This window comes from Arctopsyche grandis, chromosome 4 (genome assembly GCF_051622035.1).
Source record: "Arctopsyche grandis isolate Sample6627 chromosome 4, ASM5162203v2, whole genome shotgun sequence".
NCBI lineage: Eukaryota > Metazoa > Arthropoda > Insecta > Trichoptera > Hydropsychidae > Arctopsyche > Arctopsyche grandis.
Genome location: NC_135358.1, coordinates 22,257,695 through 22,279,218, shown reverse-complemented (window position 1 = coordinate 22,279,218; position 21,524 = coordinate 22,257,695). Strand labels below are relative to the sequence as shown.

Sequence of the window (21,524 nt, the reverse complement as noted above, 5' to 3'; positions counted from 1 at the left end):
TTTCGATCTTTGCCTTCCGATATTTGCGTTTTCCGGCATTTCGCATTCCGGCCCGTGAGGTAGACCCAATAAATTGCGTTTGTTTTTATGATTTACTAGTGGTTTAACCCGGCTTCGCTCGGTATTTGCAATATAAACAGCTTAAACATGGCAAAACAATCTAATAGTAAACATTCATTTGTTAATAAATTTATTTGAATCGATAAAAAATTATAAATGATATCAATGTCGTCGTCATAGAAACTTTGATTTGTAAGATGCTCCCAACAAACTTTTAATCCTTATATAGTTACATACATACATACAAAGTCTCTGTCGAAATTATATATTAGATTTAGCGAGCCTCCACGACTAATAATAAATTTCAAAATTTGGTCTAGATTCATTATTTTGCATTTTCCATTTTATATTTTATATATTTCCATTACATATTTATATAAGCAGAACGTTCTTCTAAGTATTTAACATTTAAAACCGAGTGTCGAATTAAAACAATACAAAAAATATTGCATTTTCTTAAAATGTTTAAATAAAATTTTATAATAATTAAAAATGTTTCAAAACAAGGTCAGAAATGAGGAAGAGTGAAAATAAAAAAAAGCCGTTTTCAGTTAGATCGACCGTGCAATTTCCACTTCGTCATATCTCAGCCATCATCATTACATCCCCTTCTCGGCAAATATTGTGATACTTTTCACACCCCAACTGTGTAATGTTTGCTCCCCCTCCTCCCTTCAAATGGAGCATCGTGTTTTAATTGTTCCGAGACCGGCCGAAATAATGAAGCTATACTAACACAAAGGTATAGATGAATGTACACTAACAATCACCAGAGGGAAGCTGAGGGATGAAGGTGGAGATGGAGGAGAAATACCTGATCAATATATGTAATCTGATTCCAATATATACATACAATATGTATATCAATATTAAATATTTGTACATGCATTGAGAATACTGAAGAAAATACATATGGTTAAATAATATTTAGTGTATTAATAATATCAGTGATCCCACTGTCGATTACATTAATTACATTTAAACATCAACAATAACCAACATGAATTATTTGCTCTAAATTTTTTACATGCTTCTAAGATAGTCTTAAATTTTAATTTGTAAAAATATATTAAATACATTTATGGATGGATTCACATACTAATAATTCTAATTTTATTTATGTTTCACAATTTTTTGATGATAAATGCCAGTCGCTGATCTACAAATTGATCATATTTTTATTTAAAAGTAAACTCAGCAATATTATTGGATCAAAATATATGACATATACATATGTATATGTATTCATGTTTATCAAAAAGATCTACAAAATTTTTATATTTTCTAAGCAACAAAAATGTGTCATTTCAATATTGCAAAAATTCAAAGGGTACAATATTATATAAAATTTACTCTACAGCACATTTCAACTATTAGTTAAGCTTACTTTAACTAATTTTAATGTCACAAGCTGAGTTTACATCAAAGCAAACGTTCTGAAAGCATATTTTAACCCAAATTCACTATAACGTGATTTATACTTAAAAACCGCGTTAAGTAAATGCCATGTTAAAGGTATTAATTACATTACATGCAAGCGCTTTTTAGAACACACCGGAATGTCAATCTGGCATCTATTATTGTGGATTAAAAAACCGTTCAATCCAATAATAAAATTTAATTAATAACACTGAGCAACAAAAAAAATCACGATTTTTACTTCAAATCAGTTTTCCATGTAAATAAATTTATCCGTTCTTATACAAGAAAAAAGTTTACTTTTGACTTTTAAAATTCGCTAGATAATTAATTATCAAATATTTTAAAGCAATAAAAATCACAATCAATAGAAAAAATATCTGACTATTGATTTCAATACTCATTTTCAGTAAATTTTTCAAATTTTGAGTAAAAAACTGCAAAAGCCGAAAATCTGTAAAAATTGCGCATTTTTTTTAAAGAACGAGAAGAAAGCAACAAAGATCATTATCACATTCGAATTCAATGAGTCAAATTTAGTAAAGATTGAATAGTCTCCACCCCCGTTCATGTTTAATGTTGCTCAGTGTAATTTATGGTAGGTACGAACATTATACGCAAAAAAAAACTAACATCATAGTACATGGCCGATACTGTACTGAAGGTATTAGAATAAACAAGCTTAACAAGAGTTCTGGCATCGTTTTCAACAAAAAATGCACTGATCATATATCATAATATTATAATTTATTCCAATCTCATTTTACATTACTATTGAGTGTATTATTATGAAATTAAAACTATCATAGTTAATTTAAGACAACCATGTTGTTGAACTAATATTTGATCATTTTCATTGATTTTCACAATTAATCAACAAAATTTAAAATCAAACAGAGATTGTTTGTGAAAATTTTATTTTTGATAATGACATTTTCCCATGAAATGATTTCATCATTCTTACATTTCAAGATGTAATTTAGGTGCCTAATTTTTTTTGTAAATTAAATAAAATCATAAACATCAAACTATTCAAATTTGTTGTATCTATGAAACAATTGAATCCTTTTTAAATATCTTTGGAATTGAGTACTATCGAGTATTTTGAATAAATTTTAAGACTTTTAAAAAAATATGTGTATATAAAAAGCTGCATTTCCTGCATATTTAATATTTACAAAGTAAACTCGGAAATCTCGTCTCATTTATTTTTTCAGCTTTAATGATTTATGTATAAAACTTAAAAATACTGGGTTGTATTCATCACTATTTTGAAACTATTAAAATACATTAAAAACCGATAAAAGAAATAAATGGTAAAACAACAGAAACTTGATAATTCAAATTAATTTGTAATGTGTTTTTGAAAGATTTTTTTCTTTAACACAATGGTTAAGTACATATTGTTTTCAATTTATAGATATTTTTTCAATTGTACGTATGTATGTTGTTGGAATATTATATTGTCTTTAATATCAGTCATGAGTCAAATTGAGTGTACTTTATTTTATTGAAAAATTGGTCTCTAATTGAAATGTCAAGCAAATCTAATGTATGTACATGATATGATTAAACCGTTTAAAATTTCAAGCTCAGTGTAACAAAGCACAGTAAGTCTACAGTTATCATAGTAGTCTATAATTAGAAAGCAGACAATTTAAAGTATATTTAATCTTGTCACATTCATTTTATGAAAAGAAAAATGAGCAAAGTCAGAAAATATCAATAATTTATAGATTATCTTTGATAGGAATACGCATATTAATTTTAATATAATTCTGAAACAGCCTACAGGAAGACAATTGCTGAACAAAGTTCCTCAGTTAATATTGTAACGAGTGAAAAATCACAATTGTGCATAAACTAATACAATTACAACTGTTTTAAATGACAAAGAAGTAAATGTATATAAGCTAAGTCTTTGTTCAGCAATAGGCGTATTGGCCATCGACGAAAATATAACATTAAAGTAAATTAAGGGTATATTTGCTATGTTAAAATTTTAATATAGAAATCACATTATACTTTATATTTATAAAATATCAAGCATTTCGGATAAAATGATATTTTACATGAAAAACACAATAAAACATCATTAGCACTAACAATTATTTTATGTGTAACACATTTCTATTGCACCTTTCATTAGTCATCTATACATATAGTAGATAATTGATATCGTTTATAATTTACAAAATTTTGGTGCACTTCTACATATATGTATAAACATTATGCATTATTTTATAATTCATTACTGCATATTATTAAAATGATACGAATTGGAATGTAAAATTTACATACATACACACATAGATAGTTGGGTACTGAAAATAGAACGCATTCAATTTAAAGTGTGAATTCACTACACTTTATATGCAGTTTAAATTTAATCGAGTTATATTAAAATTTTGCTAATGTGTTTTTGAGAATAATGATAATTCACAAAACTTTGATAAACCCATGTGTGAGATTTAAAGTAAAATAACTCACAATAAATACATATGTATATCGAACAAACACTCAAAGTCAGTGACAATAGATTGATGAAGAGAAAAAAGTGTCACGGAATACATTATTCAATAATACATATGAAATGCATTTGAAAAATAATCCAAAATTAATTAAGTGAAAATACATACATATATGTTAAAAATTGTGACTTAAAGTCACGAAAGAAATTTTATTACAGAATGTATTTAGAACACTAGTTAAAATTATATTTGATTATTAATATAAATTATCACAATATGTTTAATTTGCTCAGTACATATTACACGAGTAAATTTTTCGGTTAAAATTTTCTATTAGTTGGATTATCAATAAATTCATCCGATTCAACATCTGAAATCGACAATAACATACAGGCTTCGTTGTCGACATTTAGATATGACCGAACTCATGGTCGATTCGCTAATTCATCCATTCTACACCGAACAGCCATTTCGGCAACTTCCAAACTCGTGTAGTCCAATTCTTTCACAAGGCACAATACAGCAGAGAGAAGGTTAGAGTTCTGAAAAAGAAAATTAATTCATTAGATATCAAAAATTTACAAAATAAAATGCACAAGCGGACGATTCAAATTAATATTAAAATCTACGTACTCTCGTCATAGGCCGCCTAGTGAATCCTTTATGATCAGCCATTACAGCACTTGCTATCTGACCGTCGCGTTCCTTTGAAGCACTCACTATACTGTCACGTTCCCATTGCTCTTGCTGCGTAGGCGGTGCTTGCCGACTATTATTATTATTATTGGGTGGATAGTATTGTTGGTTGTTTTCATGGGCTAAATTTTGACTAGCATAGCTAAAAATAAATTCAATTCAATTAACCGTGTTAAAAGACTATGATTTTGATTATAATTTAGACTTCAATTACCGATCTCCACGTTCATAGTAACATTCTCCGTGCTGCGATTGAGGAGATGTCATATCAACAGAATGTCTGTTGTTATTATGTTGTTGATATCTCGTCTGGTTTGCATGTTCACCATTCATTGGTGAATATTCCTTTAAATAATTGACAATTTTTGATTAAGTATTTAACAGAATTGGAATATTTGAAATATAAATCAAGTTAATTTTAAATTTTGTTTATATATTAAAGAAATAATTAAAATCAAGTAAATAAAGCATTTAGAATGACATAAAATGTGTACATGTGTTGATAAGCAATTGTAACCTAAATAAATTTCAATAATTACATATATAATATGACATTAAAACAGGGCCGTAGAATCGCTTGAAAAGTTTCCGACTCCGACTCTGACTTTATCTTATGATTTGATTCCAACTCCGACTCCAACTTGAACGATTAAAACGTATAAATTTTTAAGTACTAAAAATTATATCGATTTTATAAATATAAAAAATTTAAGGAATCAAAAAAAAATCACTAAACTATATTGGTAATGAAATACGTATAAATAAAAATTAATTACATTCATAGTGTATGTGTATGAATTTCACACACAAACAAATCAATTTAATAAAAAAGAAGTATGAAAAAAACAATCGGTTGTGGTCACAAACACATCAAAATACGTATAACTTAACGATTTTATTTATAATCTAATATTAAAATTCATGATTTTCATAAAAAGATTATTAAATTTCAATTAATTAGTTGATTTACTTCATTAAAATTGAAAACTCTAGTTGACACATACTGTACTACTACTAATTAAAGACAATAATAAGGAGTCCGATTCGGTTGATTTTTTTAGGGCTCTGGCTCTGCTTGAAATGCTTTGACTCTGCGACTCTAACTCCACAGCCCTGCATTAAATGGAAGTAAAATTGTTGCTTTTTACGAGGTTTTTTGGAAAAAAAAGAAGATAATTTTAACCAAACATGTTTGTATGAGTATATGCATAGCGTGAAGGTTAGTGAAGAACAAATTTGTATTAAAAAATAATTCGATGGAAATGGAATGAAAAAATGCAGTGTACATACGTAATAAATGAGAGTAAAAAAACATAAGCTATTTCTCAGGTCTACTGATAACGTATGAAAAAAATTTAAAAGTCAAAATGGATTCTCTCCTCAGTACTGGTAGGTAAAATAGCAGTTATATGACTAAAATGGGGTTGAAAGAGCTCAAATGAGAAATCTCAAAAGGCAATCTAAAACAGGTTAGGCTTCCAAACAAATTCAACCGGAGAAACCCAATTCTGGATAACGTAACAATGTGCCATCCAATCAAATTACTTGCCACTAGGTGAAAGTCTGTTATAGATCGCAACCTTTTTTTTATAGCCTAACATAAAGTTATTTTTCAAAAAAGTATAAAACATTTACAATTGTTTGATTATATCACTAGTTCGCTGATTGTCTAAAATGAGGATAAATAGCAAAATAAAGTAAGTGCAAAAAATAAAACGACTACTCAGATTTAAGTGGCTGGAGTAGTAAAATGACAAAATGAAGTAGAAAGCCGTTGAGAATAAATAGATCAGAAAGAAAAGGTGCAATCAAAAAGTGCATCAATTATTTGTTGCACCTTTATGCTGTTAGCGGATTGACTGTGCTGCAGCATACGTCTGTAAGCTACGGTGTCGTTAGTTCCCAGACTGTCGGTCTGCGGTGCCGGATCTTCCTGAGACCTGGACGAGACCGGCTGCGGTTGTTGATGATGCGCCGACAAATCGTCACCCAGAGATGCCGATCGCTTTTGTCATAAACGATATTACATATGTTAGTACGAACTGTGGACGTTAGAAATAACGATGCAATGATGAATTATAACGCTAATATCAGAACAATTGATTTATTATTGCTGGTGTTAATGCAAAGTTAAAGTTTGTATGGTATGTATGTACGTATATTACATAAATTATTATAATGCAAGAGAGTGTGAATTAAATCACGAAACTGTTACTTTCCCACTATTAAGCGTATACTATGACAAGTTACTAAGCATTGATTCATTTTACTTCGAAATATTGCGCTCTAGGTGTGGGCTGTTCGTATCTAGCGTCCTCGTAGTTATCAGGTGAGTAACACCTCTGACGTATGGGGCTGGTCTAAAATCACATTTTAAAATTACAATATTATGTTATATTGAACTTTATATGATTATAACAACAGTTCTTGAATAGACACCTGTTGAGTTGGGGCTCCGTTTGTTGTCGGAGGCGATCTTGGTAATGCTGATGGTCTGCCGTACGCGTGAGTCGAAGTTGGGGCTGAAGTTTCTTCATGATGCCTGTCATAATCCTAATAAAAGTAAAAATAAAACAAAAGTATTTAAAACATTTCCAAAGATATATGTAATATTTTATATATTTCATTAGAATTTAAGGTTCATTTATACTAGCACACCACAGACCGGCAACAACATGTAAACAGCAGTACCAAAAATATTCTTTAGTACATTCTATATATACTATAACAGCAGTAACTGACACGGTCTAATCACATTATACAGCAGTACATATCACGTCCGGTTTTCTTTGGACGTGACGTCATAGTGGCGAGTGCACCAGTGCTAACAAAAGTGCTGTCATGCGCATATGAATATTTTCGCAAGCGTCATATTGTGACAATATTGCGCCGTATCGTCGCACTATGTAATGTATATTGTAAGACGATTTTGCCTTGCACTCGTCCAAAGCAAGTATGAACGTGTCATAAACGGATGGTGCTGTATAGTATGAATAAAAATAGTATTTTCTGTGCAGTGCTGTGCCGAGCTGTTGATGTGCACTGCTGGAGAATATAAATAGGCCTTTACTCGTACGTTTCTTCCATTCGTTGTAGGAGGTGATCTTCTAAGTGCTGAAGGTCGTGTAAACCCTTGTCCTGTTACAGGAGTTGAACTTTCATATGCTTCTTGATTTCTATCAGAATCCTGAAAACACAGCATTAAATTTATAATTATTTTTCAATCAAATTATGATAAAATGAATCCATTGGATTTTGTTGATTAGAAATCAGGTGTTTTAATTTGATGATATACAATCGGTGAAACCATTAGTAATTATTTTCAAAATTATCCACTGACCTGATCAGTATTTCTGTAATCATCTCTTTCTACATTTTTATCTGAATTATTTTCCTCGCTTCTCGACCAATATTGATTGCAGTTTTCCTGTGAATTTTTGTTAATGTATGTAGTATAAAAATGAAAAATTAATCCTTACCACATAATATGTTAAGATAAGAGCATTATTTATTGAAATCATTATTAGATTATACTTTTTGACCATTCTTTCATCATACTTTCTTGGAAATTTCACTTTAATAGAACTATTGTTGTGATAAACATATAGAATGGAAAAAGCTTAATTCGATAATATGTTAAACCACTATCAAAAAAAAAGTGAAATTGAATTAATTAAAGTATGGAATCATTTTTCACTGTGAATAATATCATTTGGTTGATGTGTGACTTAAATATCAAAACAATGAAATATGAATTATTAATGAATTTATGTAATTAAAATACCATATGAATTTGTATGATTAATTATTGGATATGAAGAGTCCATACTGGTACAAAAATAATTACCAATTCAGGTTCATAATCATCGTCAGCATCAGAATCAATTATGGGTGTACCTTTTCTAGTTGCTTCTTCCACCTGAAAATACAATAACGAAAAATGGTTTAATCAAACTTAAAGATAACAAAAAAACAAATGAAAATTTATGAATGAAAATACCTCTTCGGCTTGTACAACAACATTATCTAATTTTTCTAGCTGCGGCAACGCCCTCAAAACTGTCATTCGGTAACTGAAAATAAATTCGTCAACGCATAAATTTACAGGAAATTGCGTCAGATCAGCGTTTTTCAAACGTTCGCACGTTTTGCGCTGGATAAACAGTGCCGTACCCTAAAGGTGCGGCGAGAGACAAAGTCAACATACCAAATTAATTGTATTTGAAAACGCTTTCAAACACTCACTTGCCGGCTTCAGCACAAGGGTTCTCGTCCAGCCAGAGCACTTTCAAAGCGGGAAGCCTTCGGAGAAACCTCAACTCGGACAAATCGGATATCCTGTTCTTCCTCACATACAACTCTTTTAGTCGCCTACAGTGTTGGAACTCAGACAAAGACCGGATTTTATTGATACTGAAAATAAATAAAATATCTTATTAAAAAATAATTTAAAACTCAAGTTGCTATATATAAATACAAAGTATAAATACAAATATATATATATATATATATATATATATTTTTTTTTTTTTTTTTTTTATATACGATGGTGTCATTACAGAAGTGCTCCAAGTCGACAACTAAGTATTTATTATGTACTATATGTATACTATTATCATAAATTTGAAATTAAATTCAAATTCAAAGACGACAAATGAGGGTAGGTGTCCAATTTAGATCAATTAGGAACCGTTTCAAAAAAAAATTATTAACTATATACAATTTAAAGATAACGTTAATTTTAAATAATAAAAAATTTCGATGAATTTTAACAAAATCTACATGTACATATAATTTAAAGATAGCACAATTATATATAAATAATACTAGCTGAACCCGAAATTATAACTTATGCAATTCCCGTTCCCGTTCCCATTTGTCGGAAAAACGCAGGGGGCGTTTTTGAACAATTGAAATTATTCAATTGTTTGTTTATTTTACCCTAACAATGCAGGTGGCGACACGAAAACATTTGAAATTATTGCGTTGCAATGCCACTCATTCCCGTTTTTACCGATTCCGTTCCCGCTTTTGGGCGATTTTTTTTACAGAAACCATCGCGGACATACACACAATAACTCCTGTAAGTTTCATCGCAATCGGTTGAATGGTATAGGAACGCATACGTGACAGACAAACATTGATTTATATATATGTATATAAATAAATCAATGTTTGTCTGTATACACATATATAATTTATATAGTCATATATAGTTTGTCTGTATAGCATATATTCCGAATTTTAGCATCTATCGCAAAATGCTAAAAATACGTGTTCAAAAATTCATGATCAAAGATCGGCGTTGGGACGATACTTTTTGTACAAAAAATGTTTCAACATTGTCAATCAAGCTTTTTTGCTCTCTTGCTTTGTAAACTAAAGGAGCGATCTTTTATTATTTTCCAACAACCTAGCCAACGACTACTCATGATACAAAATAAGAAGAGCAATTAAATATATTTCACACTAATAAATGATACATATAATATTTTCTTTGTGTAAACAATGCATGCAAACAAATTTACTGTATTCAAGGAGTGGGTATTGAATCGACGACCTTTACCAATATAGATAATGACGCATATTGTATGTATGGACATGTACATACATACAACATACAACACAACTATGGTCAGGTTCATTAGTGTAAATTTCAGCGATGACCATTATCGGTATGAGGCGTGGCTCAGACGGTCCATTAACCCTTTAACTGACGTAGACCAATTTTTAAGTGTCAATGTCAACGGCACGTTCTAAGAATAACGAATGAATCATCGAGCAATCCTCGTACAGAGAAGTTTATTTAATGTAGGCATCCGAAGGAAAAGTCACATAAAGTACAATAAAAAGTTCCCTGGAGTCGACGAGGGCGTGCTCTCTGAAAGTTCGCTGAAAAAATGGTTACGAAATGAGGTACGTAGAGTGAGATATTGTGGAACCGGAAAATATAGTGCGTTTTTGGCTTCATTTAAATATTAAAAGCCTGTGACCCAACTGGAGCGCAATGCGACGAGGGTTAACCCATTCGTTACCTTGTCGAATTGGGGTCGAATGCGTACAAAATAAGGTGTGAAAAATCGGTACTATCTCGATGTAATTACGAAAATGCTCAACACCAATTCGAGGTGGAGACGTCCATCATTTTGTGCATTAGTGCGTCGTTAAAAAGCACTCGGAAAAAATACCCCGTTATTAAATTTATACATAAGGAAATTCGTTTTCCATGCTAAATCCGGAACGTGAGAAAGTGTATAGCCATGTTTCGTTTACGGAGAAATTTTCTCACAATCTCATAATTTCGAGCATATCTCACGCTGAATATTAGATTATTTTTTTGAATAGATTGTCGAGCAAAACGTGAAAATGGTTGTCAAGTTCGTTTGCATTCGATGAATTATTCCGGAACTGACGGCATGCGAGAATGCACTTGCACTTCGCCAATGCCGGTAAAACGACGGAATTGCCAAGAATATATGTATGTATGTAAGCTCACGTTGAATACTAATGTGAGGTTTAGCATTGCTTAGTCAATTCGAGCGGAACGAGAAAGAAGAAAAATAAAATGTAAATGTCCTAGCACGTCCTCGAACGGCGTGAATTTTCCGCGCTAAGTTCGATTGAATGTCATCATAGCGTACAAAATTGAATAAAAATAATAATACCCAGTCACGTTATGGACTAAGTATGTGTTAAAAAAATATGCTACAATAAATACGAATAAAATAACGTATCACTCTACGTAAAAGGAAAATGCGGAGAAGAAAACGAGAGACGAGGATACAACAACAAAAAAAAAGATACGCGCCGAATGATAAGAGTGTCATTCTAAAGTGGAGCGTTGTTAAATTTGAGACGAATTGAGTAATATGTCAAAAGTAGAAAAAAACGAATGGAACTAAAATGAGATACATATGTATGTATGTACATATGTACCAGAGCCGGTACGAGGGTGAGGCGAACGAGGTGAACGATGGGAAGGGCGCCGAATTGGTTATGTCAATGACGTCAAAATTAGAAAAAAAGAACATTTGATATTTGTCAATTTCATTTTCGTAACATAAATTATATTTATTATTATTTTCATTTTTGATTTTTCAATTTATTAATTCTCAATTTTTCAATTTTTAATTTTTATGTACAATTTTTTAAATGTTTTATTTTATTTGTTTTTCTATTATTGTTGTTTTATTTTTTCTTATGTATTTGATCTTTTATGTATTGTCTGGCCACAGTGTCATATTGGGGTGACCTGTAAAGACTCTGTGGTATACTTGTATATTAAAATAAATAAATAAATAAATAAGAAGGCCTTTCAAATTTATATAAGCTTTTTTTTTTTAAAGTTCTAAAAATTTCTAAACTAGACTCCGGACCCAAAGCTACTCATCACTAGACTATGGTTAGAGAGCGTGTTTTTCCAGGAATCGGGGCGGTTTGGCTCTATTTACAAAGCTAGAGTACAAAAAAAAGGTTCGACGAACCTTTAAAAAAGCATTTACAACAATTGAACAATAAACGGCGCGCTTTGGGTCCGGAGTCTACTCATCACCATGGGCCGGCACGACCCTGCGTGCCATTGTTCATTTTTATGGTGACCCTTTTTTGCTCTCTAGCTTTGTAGTTTGCCCTGTTTCCTGGAAAATAGCCTCAAAACGCCATCTTTCCTGGAAAAAGCACGCTCCATGCCGAAGACTACTCATCACTAGTCTTCGGCGGTGGAGCATGCTTTTGGAACTTACATACATACGAAGATGTCAATCTTTTATGAATACATATAATCCATATATGTACGTACATACATATATGTATGTACATACATACATATGCAAACATTTGAAGATACTCTTCTTCGAACAGTGGCCCATTGAGCTCACATTCTACACCAGGCTTTTTAAAACATCGGAATTTTTTTTCTTCATCTATCACCCCCCCCCCCCCTTTAAATTAACATTAGGCCTTCCCTTAAGTATTTCATGTGTACTCTATCTTATTTTTGCTTAATATTATACATACTTATTGAAAAAAAACTATATAGGGGCGTAAATTTTTCCAGAAGGAAAATTTTTAATACTTTTTATTTTTAATTTAATTTAATTTTCCCGGATTAGTGCCGGCCCTGGTATGTACATATGTATATGTAAATGTAATATATTGTTCACCAACAAGGATTCCGAAATACGTTATTTTCCATCCGATTCATACGTTGAGGATTCCTGAGAAGAATGTCAGTTCTTTCTTTTGACAACACATTAAGATCTTGATGTAACGAACCTTAATATAAAGTACTTCAAACAGATATAATTTCCGGTGAAATATGAAAACACCCTGTTAGGCTAAGCATCCACGATCAAATTACATATTGAAGAGTATACAGAGTTCAGATCACTTTTTTCTTTAATCTCGATGGATTAAGTTTAAATAAGAAGTCTATCGTGTGATATATATGTATGTACACATGTGTCATCGTTCGTAAATAATATTTTGCGCATTATCAATATGTGATCATACAAGTGTAGCAGTTTTGACCGTGACAATCATGCAGATACAGAGTGGTACACGGCACGTCTAATCTACATTGTCGCATCCAGGACAAAACTCACCCCCTGGAGTGTTTTCGGTGATATTTTATCCTTGTATTCACACATATTTGACAATGATCTATAACGGTGATTCCTATATTTGAAGAAATGTAGGAGAAACTTGTCGAAATAATAAGATCGAACGAATTAACAACGACATGAAGATAAACTCATCATAGCTGGAAACCACGAGCACGTCTCATGCCGCACGATTCAGTACGTTCTTACCATTAGTCTGTTATATCAAGGTTTTAGTGTACCGAAATGAATAATTAAATTGTTACTAGGCGGTTAAGCCAATTTGCCCAAGAAGTTTGTCACCTCACAAAGAATAAATATAAATCTAATATATAATTTCGAAAGAGACTTTGTATGTAAGCATGTAAGGTTTGGGTGGTAGAATCCATGACATTAAATTTAATAAAAAAAACAAATGAATATTCAAATAAATTTAAATAAAATGTTTACTATTAGATATTACAAAAGCCGAGCGAAGCCGGGTAAAACCAGTAGTATAATATAAAAATTGAATAAAACAAAGAAAACTTTAATAAAAACAATATATTTTTTAGTTGCTTATTATTTATTTAGTCTTAGAAACTAGCTAACTATATGATATGTGGGTCTGATTCACTGTATCGAAAGTCGAAAGATCGAAAATCAAATATCGGAAAGCAATGATCGAAAATCGAAAGATCGAAAAGAATGTACTATGGTAAACGGTACTATGTACATACATATATATATATATATATATATATATATATATATATATATATATATATATATATATATATATATATATATATATATAATATATACATATCAGTGGCGTGCGGTAAAATTCTCTCTTTTTTCCTTGGATCCTCCACCCACCCCTACGCAACAATATGTACATACATATATTACATAAGATAATTTCGAAAGAGACTTTGTAAGTATTGTTGGTTGCGAATCGAAAACAAGTCAATTTCTATGACGATTCGATTGGTTGAATATTATTTTTTTTCGATTCAAATAAATTTAATAAAAAAAACAAATGAATATTTACTATTAGATTCGCCATGTTTACGCTGTTTATTTTACAAATACTGAGCGAAGCCGGGTAAAACAACTAGTATTACATAATATACACAAAATATACCCATATATGTATTATATGTACATACATTTAAAATTAATGATGTATTACGATTATATCAAACTGGCGTTTTAAACACATTAACGACCGTGCTATATTTTAAATTAGTTTTCATTCAATTAATCATAGGTACCCCATCTCCATTCTCAACACACGCCAATCAAATTGAAATTGTATCGATTTTAAATTAGGGAATAGCCTATACCCGCATCGTTGCCGCTTGGCAACGATCAATTTTCATAAACACAATAATAAATTTAAAAACACAAAAAGAAAATCGAACGAGAAATACGCTACGTCATATACACGCATATATACAATGTACGTTGTGACATTGCGTCTCGCCCACCACTGACATCACGCAAAACCCTATATGGCGAGCCGGCCCTGGGGCTTCACAATCAAAACAAACGCCGTCATATAATTATCAAAGACCACTTTTTTATACCACATTCGTCCACAATGCGGAAGAAGGTTCTGACAATGCATAATTGAGGGCACGAGCATAATGTTGTCGTTGTGTATAATTCCGACGTTTTCTAAAATTAATAGGTAACGCATTACAATATTTTTTAAAAATGGCCCATGCTTTTGAAAGGAAGTTCGTGATCATCACGACCGAGGATGGATCGTAATTATTTTCGAAACTGGCGATGGCTTTCTGGAATTGTGTTTGGACTTTGGGGGCGAAGCGAGTGCAACGACGGTGTGGTTTATTGTGACGGGTGGGATGGAAGTAAAGTGGGATGCACCAACATGATCGAATCGGTCCCAACTCGCAGGATGGCAACTAGGGTTACCAAATATTCGAATATTGAATATCAAATAGTAACTTTCAATTATTTAGATTAAGTTTTAGAAAGGTAAAGACATTATTAAATTTTAAAAGAACCCTAGATGGACATCGGAACATCGGATAGAATCCTCTGGAACATTGGATAGAATCAAATGTGTTGTATGTAGATTGAAAAAAAAAATAAGTTCGTATAAAAAGTATTCGAATACACAGATTTGAGATCCCTAATGGCAACCCAGACTCGACCATGACTTATTAGTACGGAGAGCTATCGATTCTGTACTATAATTTTCCGGTTGTAATGAAAATTCAATTTTCCAGACGTTTATACAACTACTTACAGACTGGAATATCTGCGTGACGATGGTTACATAATTTATTCATTGATTTTCATTCAAATTTGATTGGAAAAAGTGCCTTCAAATTTTAATCTACGCCTGTATATGCAAAAATGTCAGGAATATTATGTTATACCATACTTTTAGGTATAGTTGTGAAAATAATATAATTTATCAATAAAAAAAATTGTGAACCAAATTAAATCAATAATGTATTTAAGATATTTCGAATTTTTCACAAAATGAAACTTTTAGACAGATTTTATGCACATTTATGAGAAGATTTACAAAAATCATATTAATTTATTTTAATTCATGGCTGGTAGTATAGCTCGGTGGTTGTGTTAATGCTAACCATCGACGGGTTCCCGGGTTCAAGCCCTGGGTTGACTTCGATTGAAAATAATTTATTCGGAGTATTTCTGCAGACTTGGATATTGGTGGGTGACTCCAAGTCGATCGTTTCTTTATCTAATTTATCAGAGTTTGCTTTATCTAATTTCACTACCTAATTTAATTATCCCATTTATCTAATTTCATTGTTTGCAACAATCATTCAAATTGGCAACAATCATATTTCCTATTTGCCACTACTATTTGAATATGATTTCAAAAATTATAATTAATTAATCTATATATGGATGTACAAGTCTAATACCATTTATTTATGTATGTCACTAAGGGGCAACTCTTTTGGCATCATGTTTAAAATATAAATTTTAAAATAAAAACATATTCTCAAATATTATATGTGCTGTTTACATTTTATAAATATAATTCCGAAAATATTTACACAGACCACAAACAACATAATAAATATATTATATTATATATTTTAAGCGAAACGTACGCCTTTCTAATTGAAACGTTTAGTCTTGAGAGAAAGGAATCATATTTCATAACTAAGAATCTAAAAACTTCTACCACGTGAATATTTTCAAGTCAACTGAAATTGCAATATTTCATTCTTAAATTTCTCAAAATTAATGTATTAACATACATACATATATGTATGTAATTTACATAACTTTCATATGCACATTAAATAGTTAACATTGTAAATAAACCGACATTTCAATATATATCATATCATATTATTATCCAAACGTTTAATAATAAAAAAAGAGTAAAAAACAACTGCAATCGAAAATTTAAATTAATTCTAATATGCATATGTACATACATACTCACATAAACACACTCAAAACGCTAATTACACGTGTAAATATTATAATGAGATGCTTTCATTCGATAATTACATTATGAGATATACAAAATAATGTCAAAATTTCCATAGCCAAACAGCAATGTACATATGTACGTGTTGTATTATATGTACGTCTATGAAATATGAACATGTGTCTCTTGAGTGCCGTAAGTACGAAAAGTAATTGTATTTTATGTAGGATGTACGTAAGTACTGTATAAATTCAATGTCTAGAAACGAACCATCACACCCCAGGGAAGACGCGTCGAAATTAAAATGTATATAAAGTGGGAACCGGCTGGTGTAGTGTTAAATAAAATAAATCTCTAATCAATTATTCAGTTTTCTCGAGCCGCTCTTATATCGACGATACTAAACATGGCGTGCAATATTAAAATACGCAGTTTATGTGCAGGTAATTATAATAATCGAATAAAAATAAAAATAAAATTGTAATATGGATACAAGACGTGTTTGCAGGGCGTTAAAATTAAAATTCGCTAGCATGGTATTTAGAATTACATACATTTGCCATTCGTTCAAAGCATCACTTCAATTATAAAACGGTTAAAAAATACGACCTTCATGAGGAGGAATCAATGTGTATGTATTATGTATGTAATGTTTATTTGATGATAATAAAAAAGCAGAAGTAAAAGTAATTATATTTTGTTTATATGTAATGTGGAAACCAAAAATTGTGGTGAATTTGAAAACATCAGTGAAAGTGGTTTCGATTTCAGACGCTTTCATTGTTTGTTTTATTGTCCTCCTACACATGGATATATAGGTACATCGTTTTGCCTGATGGAACCAATCCACGTGTATTTTTTAACAACAACTACTTCAACTTTATACAATTGAAATGCAAACTTATAAAATGACAGGAAACAGTAGTTTTTTGGCTGCTGTTGTCCAATATTAACGATTTTTATATTTTATTTTATTTTTATTTTTACATACATATATACAAATATACCAGGAAGGCTTAACAGGTAAACCCCAAATGCGCCTTCCTTGTCCACATAATTATTATGAATATAAATCATAGAAACAACTTTGTAAAAATGTTTGGCCTTGATTTAAATGGACAGTTACTAATTCTCTTCTACGGTCAGTAAATTAAATCAGATGTCAGTTACTATTACAATTGGTCTGTATGATTGTGGTCAGTATAAAAATTGAATGGTCTGTAACTAAATTAAATAATAAGTGATTTTTAGAAAAGTTTTAGCATTTAAAATAAATAGTCAATAATTCAAAAGGACACTCGCACGAACAGTACGATGTGTTGATGTGTCTAAGATAATTGGAAAAATTGAAAACAGAATCAGAGAAATCAGTGATCATTTTTTGTATTTTATTGACCGTTTATTGTTTTTTGGATTATTGTTTTAAGTGACCATTTACTTTTTTTTAGTGACCTTTTATTGTTTTTTACTGACCACTTTTGAGAATATTTAATGATAATTTTTTATTAAATTACTGACCGTTTTTGACGAAACTGACGAAAAAAAGGTGTTTGAAAAATATAATAATATTATGAAAAATATATGTACTTATTGTCTATTTTTTATAAATTTGCTTAAATTCTACAAAAAATTTATAATTTTCAAAATATTACAGACATATTATACAATGCACTATTTAGATTGCAGAATTGTGTGTATGGAATACATTTATTTATTAATTATGCGCTGTTTTCTTCTTTTATTTGGGTATTAGACTTATATATCTGGCGTTGCTCAGGCGATTAAAGATAAAAAAATAATTTTTTTAGAAAATTTGTATGGAGCTATTTTGAGCCTGGGTTCTGGATCCTTTTCAAAAACATCTACGGGCCAAGTTAGAAGTACCATTGGATAGTTAGTACCTATACAAAATTCGTAAACATAAAAAAAGTACACATTTAAACACATGAAAGTGGTTCTACATGGAAAACTGTACATAGATTTGACAAACACACAAACTGTTTTCATAAATACATATTTATAGTATAATAAATGAAAAAAATACTAGCTAATAATATTCGGATAAAAAAAATTTACATTTTAAAACTGTATAATCATATTAAAGCGATACACCCAAAACGGCTGAAGAATATTTATTGCAATTAATTAAAATGCAACATACGTTAAACCCGAAGGTTACGTACAAATATGCAAATTGACGTAAAACATAATACTTTTCTCGTGGTGGAAATGTGATTTGTCAAAACGTAGAGCCGTATAGGAATGTCGTTGGGGCGTAGCTGAGAGCCACAGTGCGAACCGGTCGAATGGACCGGTTCTCTACGACAGATAGACGAGAGCGTCTACGTGTGGGCGAGCCCCGCTCACATAAAAGGACACGTGGGACACTCGTCTACACATGAACACGAGACTTTACACGATCACGAAAGGACTCCAGCCAGACACCGTAGGAGTTCATCCTTCGATCGGCTTTTGAATTTCTCAATTGTGACTATTTTACTAGCCTCTTCGTATTTAAATTGAAAATCGATTTGGAGAAATCTCAATTTACGCGCGCGCAGCAGTTTCGATCCGATCGGCTGCACACGATGATTGCAGTGTTTTAAAAAGCGAAAACGCATATATTTTGATGGTTTTTACAAGTTTTTTTATTGTTATTATTTTATTGGTTCAACCCGTTCCCCGTCCGACAGCGTCAGATAGTGCGGATAAAGATGATGGTGATGCACATGGTTGATCTTCGATTCTTTGATGTGTGACGATGATAGTACGACACGCTATTTGATTATAGTGAGTGGCAATGACAACATATGTACATAAAAAACTATAATGAAAAGGGTTGGAAAAAGCAATGAAGCAATGAATATGGTAAATAAAATTAGCACAGTTTCAAAATGGAAAATGATTTGATAATTCTTCGAAAAGGAGATCGGATCAATGCGTAGGTGAAATATATGTATGTATGTACACTAACAAAGGCGAAAAGCGGAGGCGCCGATGATGACCAATAAGTTGAAACCTGAATGAGGCATTTCATCATCATCAGCACGGTCATCATCGTCATCACAACAATGTCACGAATTTACGTAGTATTTCCCAAATCGTGAAAATCTACAATAGTGTGTGCTTTGTAAAATGGAATCTATTAAATATTCCAGTAGATGCGTTGCTATGGCGAATATCCAATTTGAAAAGGTAAATATATGAATAATTTCGACTAGAACTGGTTCGCTGCATGCGTGCGTGCGATCGAAGAAGCTGCGTAATGTTTAATTTGCATGTAACGGAACTGAAAGGGTTAAGTTGCATTTTCTTAAAAGCCACATAGTGCGGAACGTTTTAGTTTCTCTAAATTCCATTGCATGTGCATATGTGTGTATGCACAAGATATTACAATGCACCATCTCAAGCAACGCTACGAAGCATACGTATAGGCATAGTACAACTATTTATATTTTAAAACTACCTATATTTTATTTTTACAAGGCTCTTCTATATTTCATTTTAAATTAAGTCACAGGTAGAATATGCAAATATATGTATATATGAGCCGTTATATTTGTAAGTGGCATTAGTACACTTTTCTTAATTTCGAGAAATATTTCGCAAAACATTAAATACTGTTGCGTAGGGATGGGTGGAGGATCCAAATAAAAGGCCAAAGTCGCTTCACAGCATTTATTGGGTGATTAAGGAGATCCAATAAATATTTAAAAATACTGGTGGCCTGTAGTACATTTATTTTGCTTTTCCGGGATTCTGGACATATCACACAATTCGAGGCTTCCAGAGGTTTGGTGCATAAGCGTGATATGTGTCATGATTCGTTTCAGAATTTACCATATATCTAATTGATTAATTGGCAGCCCTAGTGAGATCTGAAAAGAATCCCGAAAAACTCAAATCATCGATTTTTTTTATTTTTAAGTTTGTCCATAGATGGTGTTTTTAAAACCATTTTTAAACGTTTAATATACGTTTGCAAGAGAAATTGACGCGACTCGCCCGTGAGACGCTGGCGTACAAGGCGAATCAATACGCGACTCACAGATGAGTCAGTCACTAGCGCACAAAGGGTTAAAAATACTTGTGCAGTTGTCGAATTGGTTCCAGATTGAATTTTCGTGAAAATCCTTAATAATCCATAAGAAAATAAAGGAGAATTACTCGCACAGAGAAACTCAAAATCTAAATCACAATGAAGCACTTACATGCATACGTATGTATGATTGAAATCAAATAGCTAAGTTTATTTAAGAACTAAACGAAAAATAAGAAAAACCTGAAGTTCACAAAGACAACAAACATCAGTATTTAGTTATGTCAAATGCCCCACTGTATGCCTCGTGTATGTATGTATGTATGGATGTATAATTTTGTCTTGTAATTAAGCTTCGAGAGGTAAACTACAGAAGATAATACAACCACATAAAATGAATATAATATGACAAAACTATTAAATTGGGTTTGGTTAAATGATAAAACTACTACGCACGAGAGTCCATTTATATAATGAATATTTGAGGCGATTGTTAGGTCGCGATGTCGTCTATGGGTCAAGTGTGATCAATATGAACGGGGTTAGGCGTATACGAGCGAATAAGGGAAATAAAAAAGTTGTTCCATTTCTGTGACATTTTGGTGAAACTAATTGGTCATAATACAAAAAAAAAGTATATAAATACTGACCTAAATGCAAGCACCTCTATGTTGGCCATACGTTTCAGAATGCTTATGTCCGTCAGTTCAGCTCCCCTGAAATCAAAAAATATTATTAAATTAAAAAAATACAAAACACATTAGCTTCCACGTCGACAATTTTACGTAGAGAAGTCGTTAATC

At 31.3% G+C, this 21,524-nt stretch overlaps 1 protein-coding gene across 3 annotated transcripts in view; it reads right to left on the bottom strand.

Annotated features, from left to right (window-relative positions):
• Positions 1 to 978: 978 nt before the first annotated feature.
• LOC143910311 (uncharacterized) overlaps positions 979 to 21,524 on the bottom strand; it is a 30,333-nt gene continuing 9,787 nt past the window's right edge. Inside the window, exons 2-13 of one of the 3 annotated variants that reach the window (XM_077428725.1) lie at positions 21,372 to 21,437; positions 8,892 to 9,059; positions 8,647 to 8,719; positions 8,494 to 8,565; positions 7,987 to 8,073; positions 7,717 to 7,833; positions 7,086 to 7,199; positions 6,917 to 7,006; positions 6,484 to 6,651; positions 4,861 to 4,991; positions 4,584 to 4,788; positions 979 to 4,492 (exon numbers count right to left, since the gene is read on the bottom strand). In XM_077428725.1, coding sequence (XP_077284851.1) covers positions 4,376 to 4,492; positions 4,584 to 4,788; positions 4,861 to 4,991; positions 6,484 to 6,651; positions 6,917 to 7,006; positions 7,086 to 7,199; positions 7,717 to 7,833; positions 7,987 to 8,073; positions 8,494 to 8,565; positions 8,647 to 8,719; positions 8,892 to 9,059; positions 21,372 to 21,437 — 1,408 coding nt within the window. In that variant the 3' untranslated portion in view covers positions 979 to 4,375. The remainder of the gene's footprint in view (positions 4,493 to 4,583; positions 4,789 to 4,860; positions 4,992 to 6,483; positions 6,652 to 6,916; positions 7,007 to 7,085; positions 7,200 to 7,716; positions 7,834 to 7,986; positions 8,074 to 8,493; positions 8,566 to 8,646; positions 8,720 to 8,891; positions 9,060 to 21,371; positions 21,438 to 21,524) is intronic. The other 2 variants (XM_077428726.1, XM_077428727.1) reach the window with 2 other exon arrangements.